Below are 17,962 nucleotides of genomic sequence, written 5' to 3'. Positions count from 1 at the left end.
TTTCCTGGATGGGACTGCAGAGGAAGGATTGTGTCTGCAAAGTTCTAGCATGTTGGCTAGGATGGAGCTCCCTGGGATGGATGTTGGAAATCTAGCTAAACCTGGAGTCTTAGCAGGCAGACTTCTATCCCCAGATCTGCTTAATGTTGCCTCTGACTGGGGATTCCAAGGTCTCCTCTAAGGACTACATTCTTGGTCCCACCTCCCCTCAAAGTTACCATCCAATTAAGATCATCCTTCCTGCCCTTGGTTGCTTCGCACTGCCATCAAGTCAGGACTTCTTCAGGGGCTCCCAGCTACTCTTCTCTTGTATGTCCTGCAAGCAGTAACTAGGGAGACATAATCCACGATGGGTTTTTCTTGATTTCTTCCTTACTAGATTCTTTTTTGGTACCTTTTTATTAGACGGGTGGAGCTTTATTCATGAGCATTATTTTGTGCATGACTTCCCTGCCAGATTCCGTCATGTGTCCATAAGGCTGACATCATGTGTCACAGGCACATTACCATCTCTCAGGCAGATACTGGGCGGGGCAGCAGGATGATGACTCGGGTGGTCAGGTGATTGATGATGAGAGAGGGAATCTTTCATTTCTTAGTCACCTTCCTGCATTACAAGGTCAGTAGTGACCCAAAGTCATTGCTAGTAAAAAGCCTGTGTAGTGCCTTGTTTGAAATGAACTTGCTCTCAGTCCTGTTCCTGGAATAGAGGTATCCACACATAGAAAACAATATCATTATAACTGACACGACCTGGTCCCTGTCCATGTCAGCAGAAAGGCCAAGGATTAGCCGAGCATGGAGACAGTTCAATCATCTGATGCCTGGAAACGATTCATCACAGTCAGAGCTAAGACTCATTGGCAGTGTATTGCGAGGATTTTTCACCCAGCCACAGGCTGAGGTCTCTGTCCCATAGTTTAACCAAGAGCTTTGGTGTTTAGGTTGTTTCCCCACAATCAAGTGTAATTTTAAGTAACTGGAGAGAGTTATGATAGTAAGGCAAGGAATAAATAGAGTATAAAAAGAGAATCTTGGTTCATTCTAGTGCTCAGTGCTGTCTTCGTCAACAAGCACAAGACCAGATTCAAACCCCTGTGCCAGCACAGTGGAAGCACTGTGAAGGTAGCTTGCTTGTTCCTTTGATGGGCAGAGGAGTATGAACACAGGAGAGGATAATGGGACAGAGGAGTCTCCTTACTATGGCTATTTATTATTTATATTCTATTAGCATCTAAACTGCATTATGCTAGGAACTGTACAAACACATCTTAAGAGAAGGTTGTAACCCTTAAAACCTCCCAGACGTGAATAGATAAGACAAAAGAAGTGGTCTTCCCATTTTACGGATGGGGGAAACTGAGATTTAAACATGAAGTGGCTTGCCCAAAGTAACATAAGAAGTCCTGTGTCAGAGCCAAGAGATGACCCCAAATCTCCTGAATCCCTGTCCAGGCCTTTTTTCTGTACAGAACACATGAAATATTATATTCAATGCTATAACATTAAAATGACTATTTTTTTATCTCTAGGATCACATGATTCTTTCAGCTATTGGGTTGATGAGAAATCTCCTGTGGGACCCGATCAAGCCATGGCAATCAAACGTTTGGCTAAAATTTCTTTGGTGAAAAAGCTAATGAAAAAATGGTCAGTGACTCAAAACCTGACTTTCAAAGAACAGCTGGAAGGTGGGATCCGCTACTTTGATCTGCGCGTATCTTCCAAACCGGGAGAAGTGGGACAGGAGATCTACTTCATACATGGCTTGTTTGGCATCAAAGTATGGGACGGATTGATGGAGATAAACACCTTCCTCACACAGCACCCCAAAGAAGCCATCTTCTTGGATTTCAATCACTTCTATGCCATGGAAGACCAGCACCACATATACCTGATTAACAGGATCCAGGAAGCATTTGGATCAAAACTTTGCACAATGGAATATGTAGAAAATGTGACCTTGCAATATCTTTGGAAGAAGAGTCAGCAGGTGGGGAAAGCACATGTAATGAGTCTAAGCCCAAAATGTTACAATTTGAATTATAAAGAGTGTCTGACTAGGGTTCCAAGCATATTATTATTATTATTTATTGTATTGTATTTTATTTTTTATATTTTATGGTGGCATCTAGGGGTCAGGGCTCTATTATGCAGGAATTCACAAATAAGCAACAAAGATACAAGCTTGCATATGTTGTTGATCTTTTGTAAAGTGTTGGCTTGGTGTTTGTGAGGACACATTGTCCTCCAGTAACTAGCCCACACAAAGAATAAAAACTTTAATTCCATAGAAAGCTAATGCATAGTCTCTTATCTCATCTGTGTTTTAGGAGCAACCGGACTGGGTTCTATCCACGTTAGTGCATGAGTGAGCTTTAGTTGGTGATTATGGTGTCTGTTGATTTCAGCTCTCTAATGTGCAGTCTTGAAGCAAAAGACTCTCAGGGCTCCATTTAATTCCAAAACTATAAAGTTGTGTGTGCAGTCATGCTTTGAGGAATTCCTCTGAGCAAGTCCTCTTCAGTCTGCTTCCAGGATTCTACCTGATTAAGGCAAAGAACCCCTTATCAAATCAGATAATGAACGGTGTTCTGTTTTATCTCTCAATAAATCATGTGACACTTTGAAACAAACAGACTGGGATGTAACACTCAGTATCCAGATTTGCTACAGATGGCTCAAGATCCATTTTCTTAAACTTCTAGGATGTTCAGATCCAGATATAGAAACAAACAGCACGCATCTGCCTTGAAACTCCCTTATGGCCTGAACTAGAGTGCAGAATCCAAACGTAGTAATTAACTCTGGATCTAAAGATCTTTCCCAGATATTCACAGGACTCTCATAAACTGCTATTTCATATGACACCAGGAATAAAATATATCTCTGCTCCAGAAGGCACAGTGCAGGTTATAGCAGACAATGAGATTGTCTTTGGTGTTCCATCCAGTAAATGGCAGTGGAACGCCAATATATGAGCCAGCCCAGTATATCACAGCAAGTTAATTTGAATTGAGTTAAACAGTATTTTAGTTCCTAACTTGCCACCATCCTTTTCCTGAGATGAAAGTAATTCTGGCAATGTTGTCTGACAAATATTAAGGGTAAGTTAGAGGAATGTTGTTTAAGTAAAACATTTTGGAATGTGATTTCAGTTTCGTACTGTAAATTCTCCTTTTTCTCTAGTGACACTTGAAACGCTACACAGTCCTGAATTTGCAACTAATCAAAATGATTTTATCCTTTATGGCAACACTCCAGTGAATTAATTGTATTCAGTGTACTAGTTTAAAGACAGGAGGCCATATTCTCACCAGATTATACACAGGTGTACTCAGATTTCAAAGGGACTGCATGGGTATACTTAAGTGCAAAATTTGGCTCCAAAACATCGTGATTCAGTTTAATTTGCATCCTTTTCTATCTTTCTCTCCATTATTTAGGTTCTCATTTTCTACCACTACCCTCTGTATCAGGAATATCCCTTTCTGTGGCCAGGGAATAAAATGCCAGCACCTTGGGCAAACACAACGAACGTGAACAAGCTATTACAGTTCTTAGAGACCACTCTTGGGGAGCGGGCTCAACATGGAACTTTTCATGTTTCTCAAGCTATTCTCACACCCAGGGTCAAAACTATTGCACGGCACCTAATCCGTGGCCTAAAAAATACGCTTGTTCACAGGTAAGAATTTGTCTTGGTTCCACAGCTCCTTGTTTGAAATTTTTACCTTGAAGTTGCAATGAATAAGCAAGTAACTACCAGGCCAGTACTTGACTTATTAACACCATAACAATAGCTGATTTTTCAAGATATATTGTTACTTGTATATGATGACTGCAAGCATCTCATTCCCTGCAGTTAAGCTAAAACATAAACTATCCCTTTACGTGTAAATACCCACAGAGAACATGTTGGTAGGGTTCAAATTTAGAGGATTGATGAGATGTTAAATAAGGCTCAGCCAGCTTTATTAGTCGGACCGTACAGCACAACACACAAGGGAAAGGGTTAATACTTTACCAATCCAATCTGGGAAGCAGTGTCTCACAGCAGTCAATCTGCTCCAGAAGTATGGACTCACTTGGCTCATATAAATGCCCTTGTTTACAACAAAAGTAAGGTACACCCAGTTCTTACCAGTTTATCTTGTTTTGAACTTAGTTTTCAGGTCACAAAGACCTCATATCAACCATCCTTATTCCTCAGTACCAGCACCTGGTGCAACTTGGTAGGCCTTAACAAGACATGCACCTTATTCCTGACAGCTCCTACATATACCCAAGGACAGAGTTCATACACACTACTAATACAATTTATTTTAGCATAGGTACAAAGGATACTTGGAAAACGGTTCATGATTTATATATCAAGCATAAGTGCAAAGCTTTTTAGTCATGATATTGGCTGACAAAATGCAAGACCAAATTCTTGTTCTTTTGTGAGCAGAGAGCAATTTGAAGCGGTGTCTCTAGAGAAAATAAGTACCCTCAACTCTTCTTGATTTAAAGTGAGGAGGAAAAACAAGCTTATCTCTTACATGAAAATCAGATTTCATTTTCTGTGGACTAAAATCTGCTCTGGGTTATATGCATACCAAACCCAGTTACTTCCATAACACTTGCACACTCATAGGACAAGATTTGGCCTTAAATGTGTCTTGCTTCTCCAGACCAAAAAAAAAAAGAGGGAGATGAATAATAGGAGGAAGATTAATACAGTTTTAATTGTGACTACATGGTTTATTCATAAATAAGATCCCTGAAAATTGCTGTACCCTTGTAACTCATAATGACTTAAAGGGCAGGTACAGGGCCCCTCATTTCCCAGGATTGGACCCAAATGATTCTGCTGTGTGATATTAACATTGTGTAGTCTATATTCCAAATCACAGAGTGAATAGTGATCCTTTTTGTGGTTTAAGGCCTGAAATCTTACTCCTTAGCTCTACCCATACCATATAATCAAAGCTTGGATTTGTCAGGGCAACATATAGACTGGCATCTAGTCCTGTGCAGTTAACAACTGTGCTAGCTGTTACTCTGAGTCTGATTGTAAAAATCACCATATCACTTACTGAACTGGACATAAAACAATGAAATGGGCAGCACTGGAAACCAGTTAGCATGTGGCCTTTGATTTTCTGAAAAACTCTCATTGAATCTTCAGTCCCAAGTTAATAACACCCAGATTCTAAATCTTTTGGAAAAAATCACTGTTTCTTCTAGTGGTACTTACTGCTTTTTTCCTAAAATACCCCCTTGCCGCATCAATTAAAATAGGGAAAGAACAAGGTAAAAATTACTTAGACAAGTTAGGTGGCTTCAAGTCACCAGGGCCTGATAAAATAAATCCTAGGAGCTAACTGAGGAGATATCTGAGCCATTAACAATTATCTTCAAAAATTCATGGAAGACAGGAGTGATTCCAGAGGACTGGAAGAGGCCAAATGTAATGTCAGTCTCTAAAAAGGGGAACAGTGACCACCTGGGGCATTACAGATCAGTCACCTTAACTTCAGCACCCAGAAAGATAAATGCATCCGATGAAGTGAGCTGTAGCTCACGAAAGCTTATGCTCTAATAAATTTGTTAGTCTCTAAGGTGCCACAAGTACTCCTTTTCTTTTTTCAGAAAGATAATGGAACAAATAAGCAAGGAAGCAAACACCTAGACGATAATAAGGTGATGAGTAACAGCATGGATTTGTCAAGAATAAATAATGTCAAATCAACCTAATAGTTTTCTTTGGCAGGGTAACAAGCCTTAGGGAGGAAGCAGATGATGTGGTATATCTTGACTTTTGTAGGGCTTTTGATACTGTCTTGCATGATGTTCTCATAAACCAACTAGGGAAATACAGCCTGGATGGGGATATTATAAGGTGGGTGCATAACTGGTTAGAAACTACTTTTTGGGTATGGTTTATCAGTGGTTCACAGTCAAGCTGTATGGGCGTATCAAGTGGGGTCACACAGGGATCGGTCATGGGTCCAGTTCTGTTCAATATCTTCATAAATGATTTAGAAAAGTGGTTCTGAAACTTTAGCAACCCGAGGACCCCTATTTTCATTTTAAAATTTTTTGCAGACCCCCAAACCCCTCTGCTCAGCCCCAGACTCCACCCTTTCTCCCAAGCCCACACCCCTGCCCCACCTCTTCTCATTACTGCTCCACCCATGCCCCTCCTCTTTCCACCTTCTCCATCGAGTGCCCCCGCTCCCCTTCTCCCCCAGCATCTCCTGCATACCCCTGAATAACTGTTTCCAGCATGCAGGAGGTGCTGGGAGAGATGGGGGAGGAGTTGATCAGTGTGGCCAGTGGCCCTAGACATGATTCCGTCCCCTCCCCTGAGCGTGCCCCATCCCGACTCCTCCCTCTCCCTCCCAGCAACTCCTGCACACCATTGAACAGCTGTTCCCCGGCTTGCAAAAGGCACTGGAAGGGAGGGGGAGGAGTTCATCAGCAGGGCCCATGTACCCCCTGGAGTGCCCTCATGGACCCTGTTTGAGAAACGGTGATTTAGATAATGGCATAGAGAGTACACTTTTATGAAGTTTGGAGATGATACCAAACTGGGTGGGATTGCAACTGCTTTGGAAGATAGGATTAAAATTCAAAATGCTCCGGACAAACTGGAGAAATGGTCTGAAGTAAATAGGGTAAAATTCACTAAGGATAAATGCAAAGTACTCCACCTGGGAAGGAACAACCAATTGCACACCTACAAAATGGAAAATGACTGCTAGGAAGGAGTACTGTGGAAAGGGATCTGGGGGTTCATAATGGATCACAAACTAAATATAGTCAACAGTGTAACATTGTTGGGGGGGAAGGGTAAACATAATTCTGGATTATCATGATGATGATATCATCATGATAATCATGATGGATTAGCAGGAGTGTTGTAAGCAAGACATGGGAAGTAATTCTTCCGCTCTACTCCACACTGTTACAGCCTTAACTGGAGTATTGTGCCCAGTTCTGCACGCCACATTTCAGTGAAGTGGTGGACAAATTGGAGAAAGTCCAGAGGAGAGCAACAAAAATGATTAACGGTCTAGAAAACATGACCTAGTGGGAAAGATTGAAAAAATTGGCTTTGTTCAGTCTGGGGAAGAGAAGACTGGGGAGGGGGGGACTTAACAGTTTTCAAGTACATAAAAGGTGGTTTGAAAGAGGAGAGAGAAAAATTATTCTAGTTAATCTCTGTGGATAGGTCAAGAAGCAACGGGCTTAAATTGTAGCAAGGGAGGTTTAGGTTGGACATTAGGAATAACTTCCTAGCTGTCAGGGTGGTTAAGCACTGGAATAAATTGCCCAGGGAGGTTGTGGAATCTCCATAATTGTAGGTATTTTAGATTAAGTTAGACAAACATCTGTCAGGGATGGTCTAGATCAGGGGTGGGCAAACTTTTTGGCCTGAGAGCCACATCAGGGAATAGAAATTGTATGGCGGACCATGAATGCTCACAAAATTGGGGTTGGGGTGCGGGATGGGGTGAGGGCTCTGGTTGGGGGTCCGGGCTCTGGGGTGGGGCTGGGGATGAGGAGTTTGGGGTGTAGGAGGGTGCTCTGGGCTAGGACCGAGGGGTTCGGAGGGTGGGAGGGGAATCAGGGCTAGGGTAGAGGTGCGGGAAGGGCTGAAGGTTCCATCTGAGGGTGTGGGCTCTGGGGGTGCGGGAGCTCGTGGGCTGGCTTAAAATGTAGTTTGCCAATCCCTGGTCTAGATAATACTTAGTCCTGCCTTGAGTGCAGGGGACTGGACTAGAAAAACTCTTAAGGCCCCTTCCAGTCCTAAAATTCTGTGATTCTATTTCTTAAAAACCCTCCTCAAAGGCCCAGAGGGTTGGAATCTAAAATATCCATATAATAGAAATACTGAAGTTCCTATGGTTGAAGTTAGGATGTGGAGTTCCAGTCTCTTGCCTCTCCACAGAATTTAGTCTGACGGAATAATGTCTAAAGCCAAATAATGAAATAATGTTAGTATACAAGTAATCTGATCCAAATATTTTGAACCTCCTCTGTTTTCCAAGATTGCAGTTTGTTTTTTGTACATTAAACACTAGATGGTGCTAAAATGCTTTCTTTAAGAGTATGTGTAGCACTGTCAGACCCAGGATATTAGAGAGACAAGGTGGGTGAGATAATATCTTTAAGATTAAGAAACAATTTTAAATTTGTATAGCTTTACTCCTGAAAACACATGACACTTAAAAAAACAAGTTGGGTGAGTGATATCTTTTCTTGGACCAACCTTTGTTGGTGAGAGAGAAAAATTTTCGAGCTTACACAGAGCTCTTCTTCAGGTCTGGGAAACTTACTCAGAGTGTTGCAAGTACATACAAGGTGGAACATTTGAGAGTATAGCGATTGTCAGGTTTCACCCATGTACTTGCTACTGTGGCATTTCATATTACAACAACCTATAACCCACCAACAAACACCCCCAACCCAGCTGTTTCTCCTTCCTCCTTTGCCTCCCTCTGACTAGAGGGGTGTTAACAAGCCATTTCCCCTTGAGTGGTCCCAACGTGGTTCTTCTATAGTATATATTAAATGTGCAGTATTATAAGAATGTCTCAAAACGTACGTGACCCTTCTCATCCTCAAAACAATTCACAAACATCAGTAAATTAATTTTCAAATCATTTCCAAGAGCTTTAATAATGTCTGTTTCGTATGGAGCAAATCCCTCCTTAAAATTAGTTACTTCCTTGAGGCCTTCCACCAAAAATTCAAATATTAAAATCTGTTCCAACAATAATTCAAATACAGATCCATAACGTGTCATCAGGTTTTAAGCACAACTTTCTAAGGAAGTCACTGAGACATTCTGCTTAAATACTGAAGGCTTGAAATGATATACAGTTAAAAACAGAGTCCAGATACTTCACAAGTTAAAGCCTGCTTACAATCACATGCACAGTGTTTATACACAGTTGAATGGGAATTGCCTGTTCTGTACATTCCCTTTTGGCTGTACAACTTTGTATGGACCTCTGCCTTCTGATTCTGATAATGCTGGCCCTAAACATGAGTATTAAATCATTAAGTTCTAATTAATGGAGAAGAAACATTTGAAATTAATCACCAATGATTTACAAATGACTGGCTTTTCATGAGAATAACTACTCTTTTGCCTTTATCTCTTTCTTTTTGTTCACTGATGACTTCCTTTGTGGGTTATTTTTATTCTTGGGATTGCTAGCGCCAAGGGGCAGACAGCTTGTCTTTCTATCTGCTTGTAAAACAACAGGCACACTATGGCACTCATAGGATTAGTTACTTCTGTCTCTGGCTCCTGTGGAAACCCCATTGCTGTAGTGTTAGAGGAGAACAAAAACTTCTGCAAACCCTTGGTTCAAGTTCTTTTCAAGGAATGACTAGAATTTTTTTCACTTCTTAGTAATCCAAATCATTTCATTCATCCCTAATTATTATGATTTAAGTAATAACACAAAACCTATTGCTATGAATTAAGGCCTCAGATTGGTATATACTCAGACAAAACAAGAACAAAGAAACCATTGCAGGACCTTAAATTCTGAGGTCCTAATTCTTCAGTGAAGTCATTAAGAATCCTATACATAATGACAGGTTTCAGAGTAGCAGCCGTGTTAGTCTGTGTCTGTAAAAAGAAAAGGAGTACTTATGGCACCTTAAAGACTAACAAATTTATTAGAGAATAAGATGAAGTGAGCTGTAGCTCACAAAATCTTATGCTCTAATAAATCTGTTAGTCTCTGAGGTGCTACAAGTACTCCTTTTCTTTTTAAGAATCCTATAGTATGTCTTGTAAGAGCAGCGGTTGGCACTGGTGATTTTGGCCAATATTTCTATTCCCCACCACCACCCCCTGCCCCAAAATGGTTGTGCAGTGTGCTGTTTTCTGCCACCCTTCTCCCCAGAGGTGGTTGCATTTTAAGGATGCAGTATATATTTAGTTTGCTACTTTAGGGTTAAAAGATACTGTGCAAACATGCTATTCATAGACAAAATGTTACATGTAGAGCAAAATCAAGGTGCTTCCATACCAGTGTGTTATATTGGTTAATATATTTCTCTCTCTTTTTTCCTTAGGAACCTGCCTGTGATTTTGAACTGGGTAAAGAGACAGAAGCCAGGCGTTATGGGTGTTAACATAATTACATCAGACTTTGTGGAGCTGGTTGACTTTGCTGCCACTGTTATTGCATTAAATGACCTCCTTTTAGAAGAGCACTGAGCTGTGACTAAATCCTAACTGTTCTGTCACTCTAAGATCAGCACTCATCCACTGAGAGGAGGATTTGGAGTCTTTCATCCATGTCAACAGCTTTCAACATAAATCTCAATTTAGGTGTTTTGTTGTTTTGTTTTTTAACAAACAAAAACCTAGTTTCTGAGAAAAACGTGCTGAAAATCATTCACATCAGGATCCATTGCTGCATGAATCTGACCTGAACACTAAGCAGTGTCTGAGTGTCACTGACTCTGTTATGCACACATCTGCTGCAGTACAGCAAGCTGTTGTCTGCCTGCCAGTAGGAGGCCGGACACCACAGCAGATATAACCAATTGGCAGTGGTGTCTCCCCCGGCAACTAGATTCACTGTGGGTGTGCATCCTGAGCGTCAGGCTAAGAATTGGTGTTATCCTCAGGACCAGCCAAAAATGATCCTCCACTTTGCTGCATAAGTCAGAGCTGTGCTGGTCTCAGTTACCAGTTGCTATTGTATCTCTTATGCCATACTAGAAGCTACCTCAGAGGGAAGCTTTTATACTATGTTCAGTGGTTTAAATAGAGATTTAAGGTGCGGAGATTGGATTTAAACTTATAACTCTCAGGGGATTTTGACTCCAAAGTCTTGTTTTCGGTCTCTATCTTATTTTAAGGGACTTCCATTAGAGCAGGATGCAGATGCACTTTACTTAAGTTTGGGGAAAACAAATCTGTTGAGTTTTCTTGAAAGGTTGTGGGTGGGAGGAAGCTCTGCACAAAAGGCCGCTATGTGCACATTAGTTACACAGCAGGCTTTGTTCATTGTATGTAGCTTTGAGACATAATGTAGCAAACTGTAAAATGAAGTTTAGTCAAAACTTTGGTAGTTTCATTCGTGTGGACCTTACCTCTTACCTCAATTTCAATTCACTTGGTTTTTCATTCACTAGGCTTCATGGGGGCGGGGGACCGCAAAAATTGCTATTTTTTGTTTGGCATCTGGTCGTTTTTCACATCGTTTTGTGCCCAAAAACTTGAACCTACCCAAGTTTGCTCAAAATGCACCCTAAAGTCACTGTAAGGTTTGTAGCTTACTTGAGACATTGAGTTCCTAACCTGAGTTTCCTCTGCGAGGCAAATTGGGATGCCTGGAGTGGAGGGGTGGGAATAACTGGTAGAATTCTCCCAAGCTGCACCCACTTGTGATGGCAGAATAAGATGCTGCTCACAAATTGTGCTGATCCTCATTACATGATCATACATGTTTTTTTAATTGTTTGTTTTGATCGGCAGCAAAATGTTGACAATTTATATATTTAAATTATGTTTCAGCATTGACACTCCACTGATGAATTAGGGAAAGTTAACAGATTTGAGAGGCGATATCTCAGGCTCTCTGTTGAGTCAGGCAGACATCACTGGATAAATTCGCACTCAACTCATAATGTAAAGGTTATCTTTTGAGCCATCAGGGCTAGAGACATTAAAAAATGAAGGATTAGATTCTAGAGCAATAGGGAAATGTGTTGGCTCACTGGCCCAATCTGTTTGTAATGAACACTTTGCACAATTCAACTGAACATTGAGGGCTCTGTTAGCACACTTCATGTTAAAAGTAACTACTTTCCATTGGTAGTAGATTAGAAACCCTAAGCTTTGGGCATTAAGTAGCGATGGGCAAAGCTTTCATTATGGCCACAGTAGTACTCTACTTATGCACAAAAACTTGCTTCTTTCAAGACAAATCCAGACAAAACAGCTGGGGTTTGGGTGATTCTATGATGATACATCGCAAAGTTTATATCTTCACATTGTTGCATTGTCAGGGCATGTTAATCTACAGCAGTGGTTCTCAACAGGGGTACATGTACTGCTAAAGGTACACAGAGGTCTTTCAGGGGCTACATCAACTCATCTAGATATTTGCCTAGTGTTACAACTGGCTACATAAAAAGCACTAGCAATGTCAGTACAAACTAAAATTTCATGCAGACAATGATTTGTTTATACTGTTGTATATACTATACTCTGAAATGTAAATACAATATTTATATCCCAATTGATTTATTTTATAATTACATGGTAAAATGAGAAAGCAAGCAATTCTTCAGTAACAGTGTGCTGTGTACTTGTGGCACCTTAGAGACTAACAAATTTATTAGAGCATAAGCTTTCGTGAGCTACAGCTCACTTCATCGGTAGCTCACGAAAGCTTATGCTCTAATAAATTTGTTAGTCTCTAAGGTGCCACAAGTACTCCTTTTCTTTTTGCGAATACAGACTAACACGGCTGCTACTCTGAAAAGTGTGCTGTGTGACACTTTTGTATTTTTATGTCTGATTTTGTAAGCAAGTACTTTTTAAGTGAGGGGGTATGCAAGACAAATCAGACTCCTGAAAGGGGTACAGTAGTCTGGAAAGGTTGAGACTCAAGCCTCTGATATACAGTTAAAAACGTGTAATTATGCAACATCATAGCATGAGGATGTTACTCTGTTGCAGCATGGATATCCAAAATAAATTCAGCACTTTGATTATCCCATGAAGCTGATGCACTTTTACAGTCTTTCAGAGAGTTGTCCTTTACCCCCAAAATAACTGGGCAATTGATGGCTCATCTGCTGTTCAGTCACCTATCTACAAACTGTTGCTCGTGAACTAATTATCAGTAGGTTTAAGAACGACTGTTAAGACTTAAATTTATTTTGTTTACAAGAAAAGTGATTGTTTTTACAAACAGTTTAGAAAAAAATTATCAACCTGACCATCCCCTCAACCTCTGGATCCCTCACCCAGTCTGATAGTAGCTGCAGCTTTTTCCATGCTGTTTCTCTCATGATGGTGGCTCTATACTTAATGCCCCAAACCACATAGAGTTGGGTTCATCTAGAGGTTTGCAAACCTTCCACACTTGAACTTTGGTCAAGTTCTTAACAAGCTTTAAAATATTTTAATATTTATCTGTTTGTGTTGCATGGTTTTAATTAGTGGTGTTCAAAATTTTTCCAGCTAAACCTTTCTGATGAAAAACTGAAAGGTTGACTTTTTGTGTCTTTCCCTGCTACCCACCATCACCATGTCTTTTTCCTCGTTTTCTAGTGGGAAAAAAAGTGAGAGAAGATGGCATAAATATTTTTTTTTAAACAAAATCCACAAATTTAAGGTTTTGTTTAGCTAAAACAATTGCACAAATAGTTCAAACAAAAGAAATATTTTGTTTCCTTTAAATGTTTTGTAGAAAATATGTCTTTTGATCAGCCCTACTTTTAATGCCAAGTCATATGCAGAATGATGGCTTCAATTGAGTTTCACTTAGAGATTTGAATTTTGCAGCTAGCCCAAATTCTCTTGTAGATCAAGTCAAAACCCAACAATCAGAGCAAACTTTGGGGTCTATACTTTGTGGCTTATGCCCACTTCTAGATATAGAGATTGTCTGAGCACAGAACTCAAAGCAAAACTCATGCAGAGTGAATGCAAATGAAACAGGAATGAAGAAAATATTTGCATGATCACTAAATGACTGAATTACACATAGGCAGGGTTTAAATTCTCAGAGTATTTCCCAGATGCTCTTCTCCCCCCCCCTTCCCAACCCCCATTCTCCTCCCCACATGCTATAAAAACTCCAAGGGGTTTGAAAATACTTACCAGAGCTCTGATCTGGACAGCTCTGGCTGAATTTAAGCCCTGCACACAGGTATATGTATAACCTTGTATTTGTGTTAGTTCTTAATCTAATCTGTTGTACTGTATGTAACTACCTCAAAAGAGAATTATCAGGCTTAGATAGGTAATATTTTTATAGAGTATTCAAAGTAATGGATCTATGTTATTAGCCCTCCTAATGTATTTATTTAAATAGAAAAGTGGATGGTGGGAACCAAAGTTTCTGTTTGTTTGTTTGTTTTTAATGTATTCAAGAAACTTTCGGATTTATGTGCTATTGGCTGCTCTGTGTTGATATACAGGGTACGAAGCACTACTGAAAGTGTAGGCATAAGGATGGTATCATGGCAAAAAGAAACTTTTAAATGGAAAATTATTTGAATCCATGGTGATAGAAATGTCACTAATATCTGGCTGATGTTTGGCCCCGTATGGAGGGATTGGGTGGTCTCAGCACAGTTTCCAGGGGATAGGTCTTCACGTGGTAAAACCCACTATCACAACTGACAGTAAACCCTTGGCTGAACACTGAGACTGCCTCCCTGGAAGTGGGTTGAGGCATGCTGGTGGGGCAGTGTGGGGGAAGCCTGCACCCCCGTTGCCTGTGTTGTGTATGTGTTTTAGTGAATATATAGCTGCCATGTACAGGGCTGCATCTTTTCTAATCCTGCATCTCTACAAAGCACTAAAATTCACTTGTAAAAAGGTAAAACGTCAGCATGATCACAAGGGAACTGCTGTGAAAGCTGCCACCATGACAACGGTGTGGGTGCTCAGGGAGGCAGCCGAGCACAGAAAAGAAGCTCCACAAGGCTGTGTGTGCATGTTTGTGTGGTTAAGTCTTCCATTAACTACCTTATTACTTCAATCACTTCATGCCCTGAACTGGGTTGTGAATGTTAATTGCAAACAATGGAGAGGCAGTGGCACAAAGCGACCGAATAGAGTTTTGTGTTTGACTTATTCTTTGGTTCAGAGCTATGTATAAAAAGTTGCATAGAATGTTACTGGCAGCTGTGTGGGGTATAATATTTCAATGAAATGCAGTTTTTAAAGAATAAGAATCTGTGTAACTCAACCAAAGACTTTTACCAAGGGATCAGTCCTAAAGGCAAAAGTTAGGACAATTTTGAGTGGAGTTTTTAGCAGGAACAGTTGAACTGATTTGGACAAAATAAGAAATAACCTAAAACTTTACCCAAATTTGAACTCAGTGAAAACTTGTTTCGTTGGGTTTTTTGGGGAGGGGAAGAAGAAGAAGGAAATTCTCATTTCTGCCTTTTCTGGTTTGGGTGAGAAGTGAAATACTGTACAGTAATTTGGTTTCAGAGTAGCAGCCGTGTTAGTCTGTATCCGCAAAAAGAAAAGGTGTACTTGCAGCATCCAATGAAGTGAGTTGTAGCTCACAAAAGCTTATGCTCAAATAAATTTGTTAGTCTCTAAGGTGCCACAAGTCCTCCTGTTCTTTGTTCATTAATCTGGCAATCTAAACCTGAAAGTATTGGAAATCTGAGAAACTTTTGTGCTTCTGAGATTCCCAGCCCTATTTTCAGACAAATAAAATGTGCATAAGACTACTAAATGCTTACACCACTTAGTCCTGCCTCCTTCCAGGCCTCCATTTCCCCTTATTTAAGCCCCCTTCTGTTGCATGGTAGTTATTTACAGAATTTGGCTGTTGACAAGAGGGTTGTGTTAACTTCTGTCTCAAATTAGTTATCACTAGAGGGCATGTAAGAGCAATGAAAAATGTGTTTCTCTTCAGAGACTGAACCTGGCATCTGTGATGCTGTATGAAGGATCAAGGAAGTGGGCAGCTATATTCACTGCGCAACTGGGCCTGCCTGCAAATTCTGATTTTTTTTTTAAAGTAAAAGGCAGTACATGATACATGCTATCACGATTAGTCAAACAGAAATGAAGGTTTTCCCCATAAATCTAGAGCATAGTATGCAGAATTGTGTACTTTAATACCTTCCAGTGTTGCCCTAGGACTATTAGCTCCCTATTTTAACTCCCTACCACACTGAGAAAGAAGAGATTTGGGGGGACGGGAAGGGGAAGTACACATATTTAGCTATCCACACATATTCACATATTTTGACAGAAAATATAGACCCTAATGACCAGACCAGTAACAAACTTCAGAACAATCTAGTGAAATTGTGTACTGTATTTTATCCACTGTCATTGTGCTTCTCTTATTTATTGTCAGCCTTCTGATATATTTCTTTGCTGTCTGCGTCTCACTGAAATTGAATTGCTACATTTTCTGTCTTATTAAAAACAATATATTATGGAACATTCAAGTATTGTTTGTGTCTAACAGGGATATGTTTGGCAGAGCCTGGATTCTGCTTGGTGTAAAATGCATTTTCTAGTCATTTTCTTAAAATATATTTTGTTTAAATCTTCCAAGAAAAAAATTATTATTTCATTCTTTTCTTCTGTGAGTGTTTTATGCAATTTCTCTTCCCCTTCTCTTTTGGCACCGTGGACCTTACCCATCTGCCTAATTCAGTCGTGTGTGTTGTAAAATGCCTCATTTTAACTGAGCAAATAAATTTTGGGCTGACAGCTGTTTTTTTTTTTTTTTTAATTTTACTCAAAAATTATTGTTGTTGGATTGGAGGTTTTACCCTGAAAATAAACTTTGGCAAGTTCATCTTGTTAATAATCTTACTGTGTGGCCAGTGCAGTTTATTATTTTGACACACAAGAGATCCAGCTTTGAAACAGTTTTCTGAGTTCTGGTTGCTTTGTTTGGGGTTTTTTTGCACGGAATGCTATAAAGATTTTAGTTTCCTAGCTTCCTTGTATATAAAATATTAATGTAAGATAAGCAGAAAACACTCAAGTGATTTCAGAGGCTTGTGTATTAGATGTGCTGTACCACATTATCTACCAGTAATTAGCTGGTCATTATTGAAAACCCAATACCTTCTGGCCTGCGGGTGATGTGTGAGCATTTATCTGCTCAATCTTCAGTTAACATGTACTTACATTTATAATAATCATTTTCAATTAAACTTGGGTCTTAGAAAGAACTATGTGCCAAGGCATGAACTCCAGATACCGTTTGGAATTGAAGCAGGATCATTTTTCCCATTTGGCTTCTTGGCTGAAGATTCAGTAGCTTCACCTGCTGGAGTACGGGTAAGAAGACACCATGCTCATACTCCAGTGGAAAATGAGATGATAATGACTCTGATCTGAAGGAGCCCCCTACTGATACCTTCTGTGATAGTCTTAGGGCTTGTCTACACTGGCAATTTACAGCACTGCAACTTTCTCGCTCAGGGGTGTGAAAAAACACTCCTCTGAGTGCAGCAAGTTTCAGCCCTGTAAAGTCCCAGTGTAAGTAGTGCACCAGCGCTGGGAGCCGTGCCCCTCATGGAGGTGGGGGGTTTTGGAGCACTGGGAGAGCTCTCTCCCAGTGTTCTGCCATGATTGCACAAGCCACGTTAAAGAGCTGCCGCGACAGTGCTGTAGCATTGCCAATGTAGACTAGCCCTTAGTGATCTAGATTCTGCTCACCCTTTCTGAACTTGTGGGAGGTATTCAGTGTGTGGAATAAACCAGCTTCCCCACAAGTTTGTTTTCAGTATCTGCAGGTGTCTGCCAGGAGCTGGGAGTGGACGATGGGATGGATCACTTGATGATTGCCTGTTCCATTCATTCCTTCTGAAGCACCTGGCGTTGGCCACTACTGAAAGACAGGATACTGGGCTAGATGGACTGCTGGTCTGACCCAGTATGGCTGTTCTTTTGTTCTAGGTCGGGGTGGGCAAACTACGGCCTGGGAGCTGCATCCGGCCCTCCAGATGTTTTAATCCGGCACTCAACCTCCCGCCGGGGAGCGGGGTCCAGGGCTTGCCCCGTTCTGGTGCTCCAGCCGGGAAGTGGGGTCAGGGCCTTGCCCCATTCAGAATGGCTCCCAGAAGCAGTGGTATGTCCCCCCTCCAGCTCCTACGCATAGGGGCAGCCAAGGGGCTCCACAAGCTGCCCCTGCCTCCGCAGCTCCCATTGGCCATGCCTGGCTGTGCCTAGGAGCTGGAGTGGGGACATGCCGCTGCTTCGGGA

General features: G+C 40.8%; 1 protein-coding gene across 4 annotated transcripts in view; it reads left to right on the top strand.

The window, feature by feature from the left end:
* Positions 1-12,160, top strand: part of PLCXD2 (phosphatidylinositol specific phospholipase C X domain containing 2) — a 30,521-nt gene extending 18,361 nt beyond the window's left edge. For 3 of the 4 annotated variants that reach the window (XR_006279843.1, XR_006279841.1, XR_006279842.1), the window contains exon 2: positions 1,533-3,210. Coding sequence is in view for 1 of the 4 variants with exons in the window: in XM_038386125.2 (XP_038242053.1) it covers positions 1,533-1,993; positions 3,447-3,688; positions 10,090-10,234 (848 nt within the window). In the remaining 3 variants the exon portion in view is untranslated. Of the gene's footprint in view, positions 1-1,532; positions 3,211-3,446; positions 3,689-10,089 lie in introns of those variants that run through there. The other variant, XM_038386125.2, reaches the window with a different exon arrangement.
* The last annotated feature ends 5,802 nt before the right edge of the window (positions 12,161-17,962 follow it).

The sequence above is a fragment of the Dermochelys coriacea genome, chromosome 1 (assembly GCF_009764565.3).
Source record: "Dermochelys coriacea isolate rDerCor1 chromosome 1, rDerCor1.pri.v4, whole genome shotgun sequence".
Lineage (NCBI taxonomy): Eukaryota > Metazoa > Chordata > Testudines > Dermochelyidae > Dermochelys > Dermochelys coriacea.
This window is presented reverse-complemented; position numbering and strand designations above follow the sequence as displayed.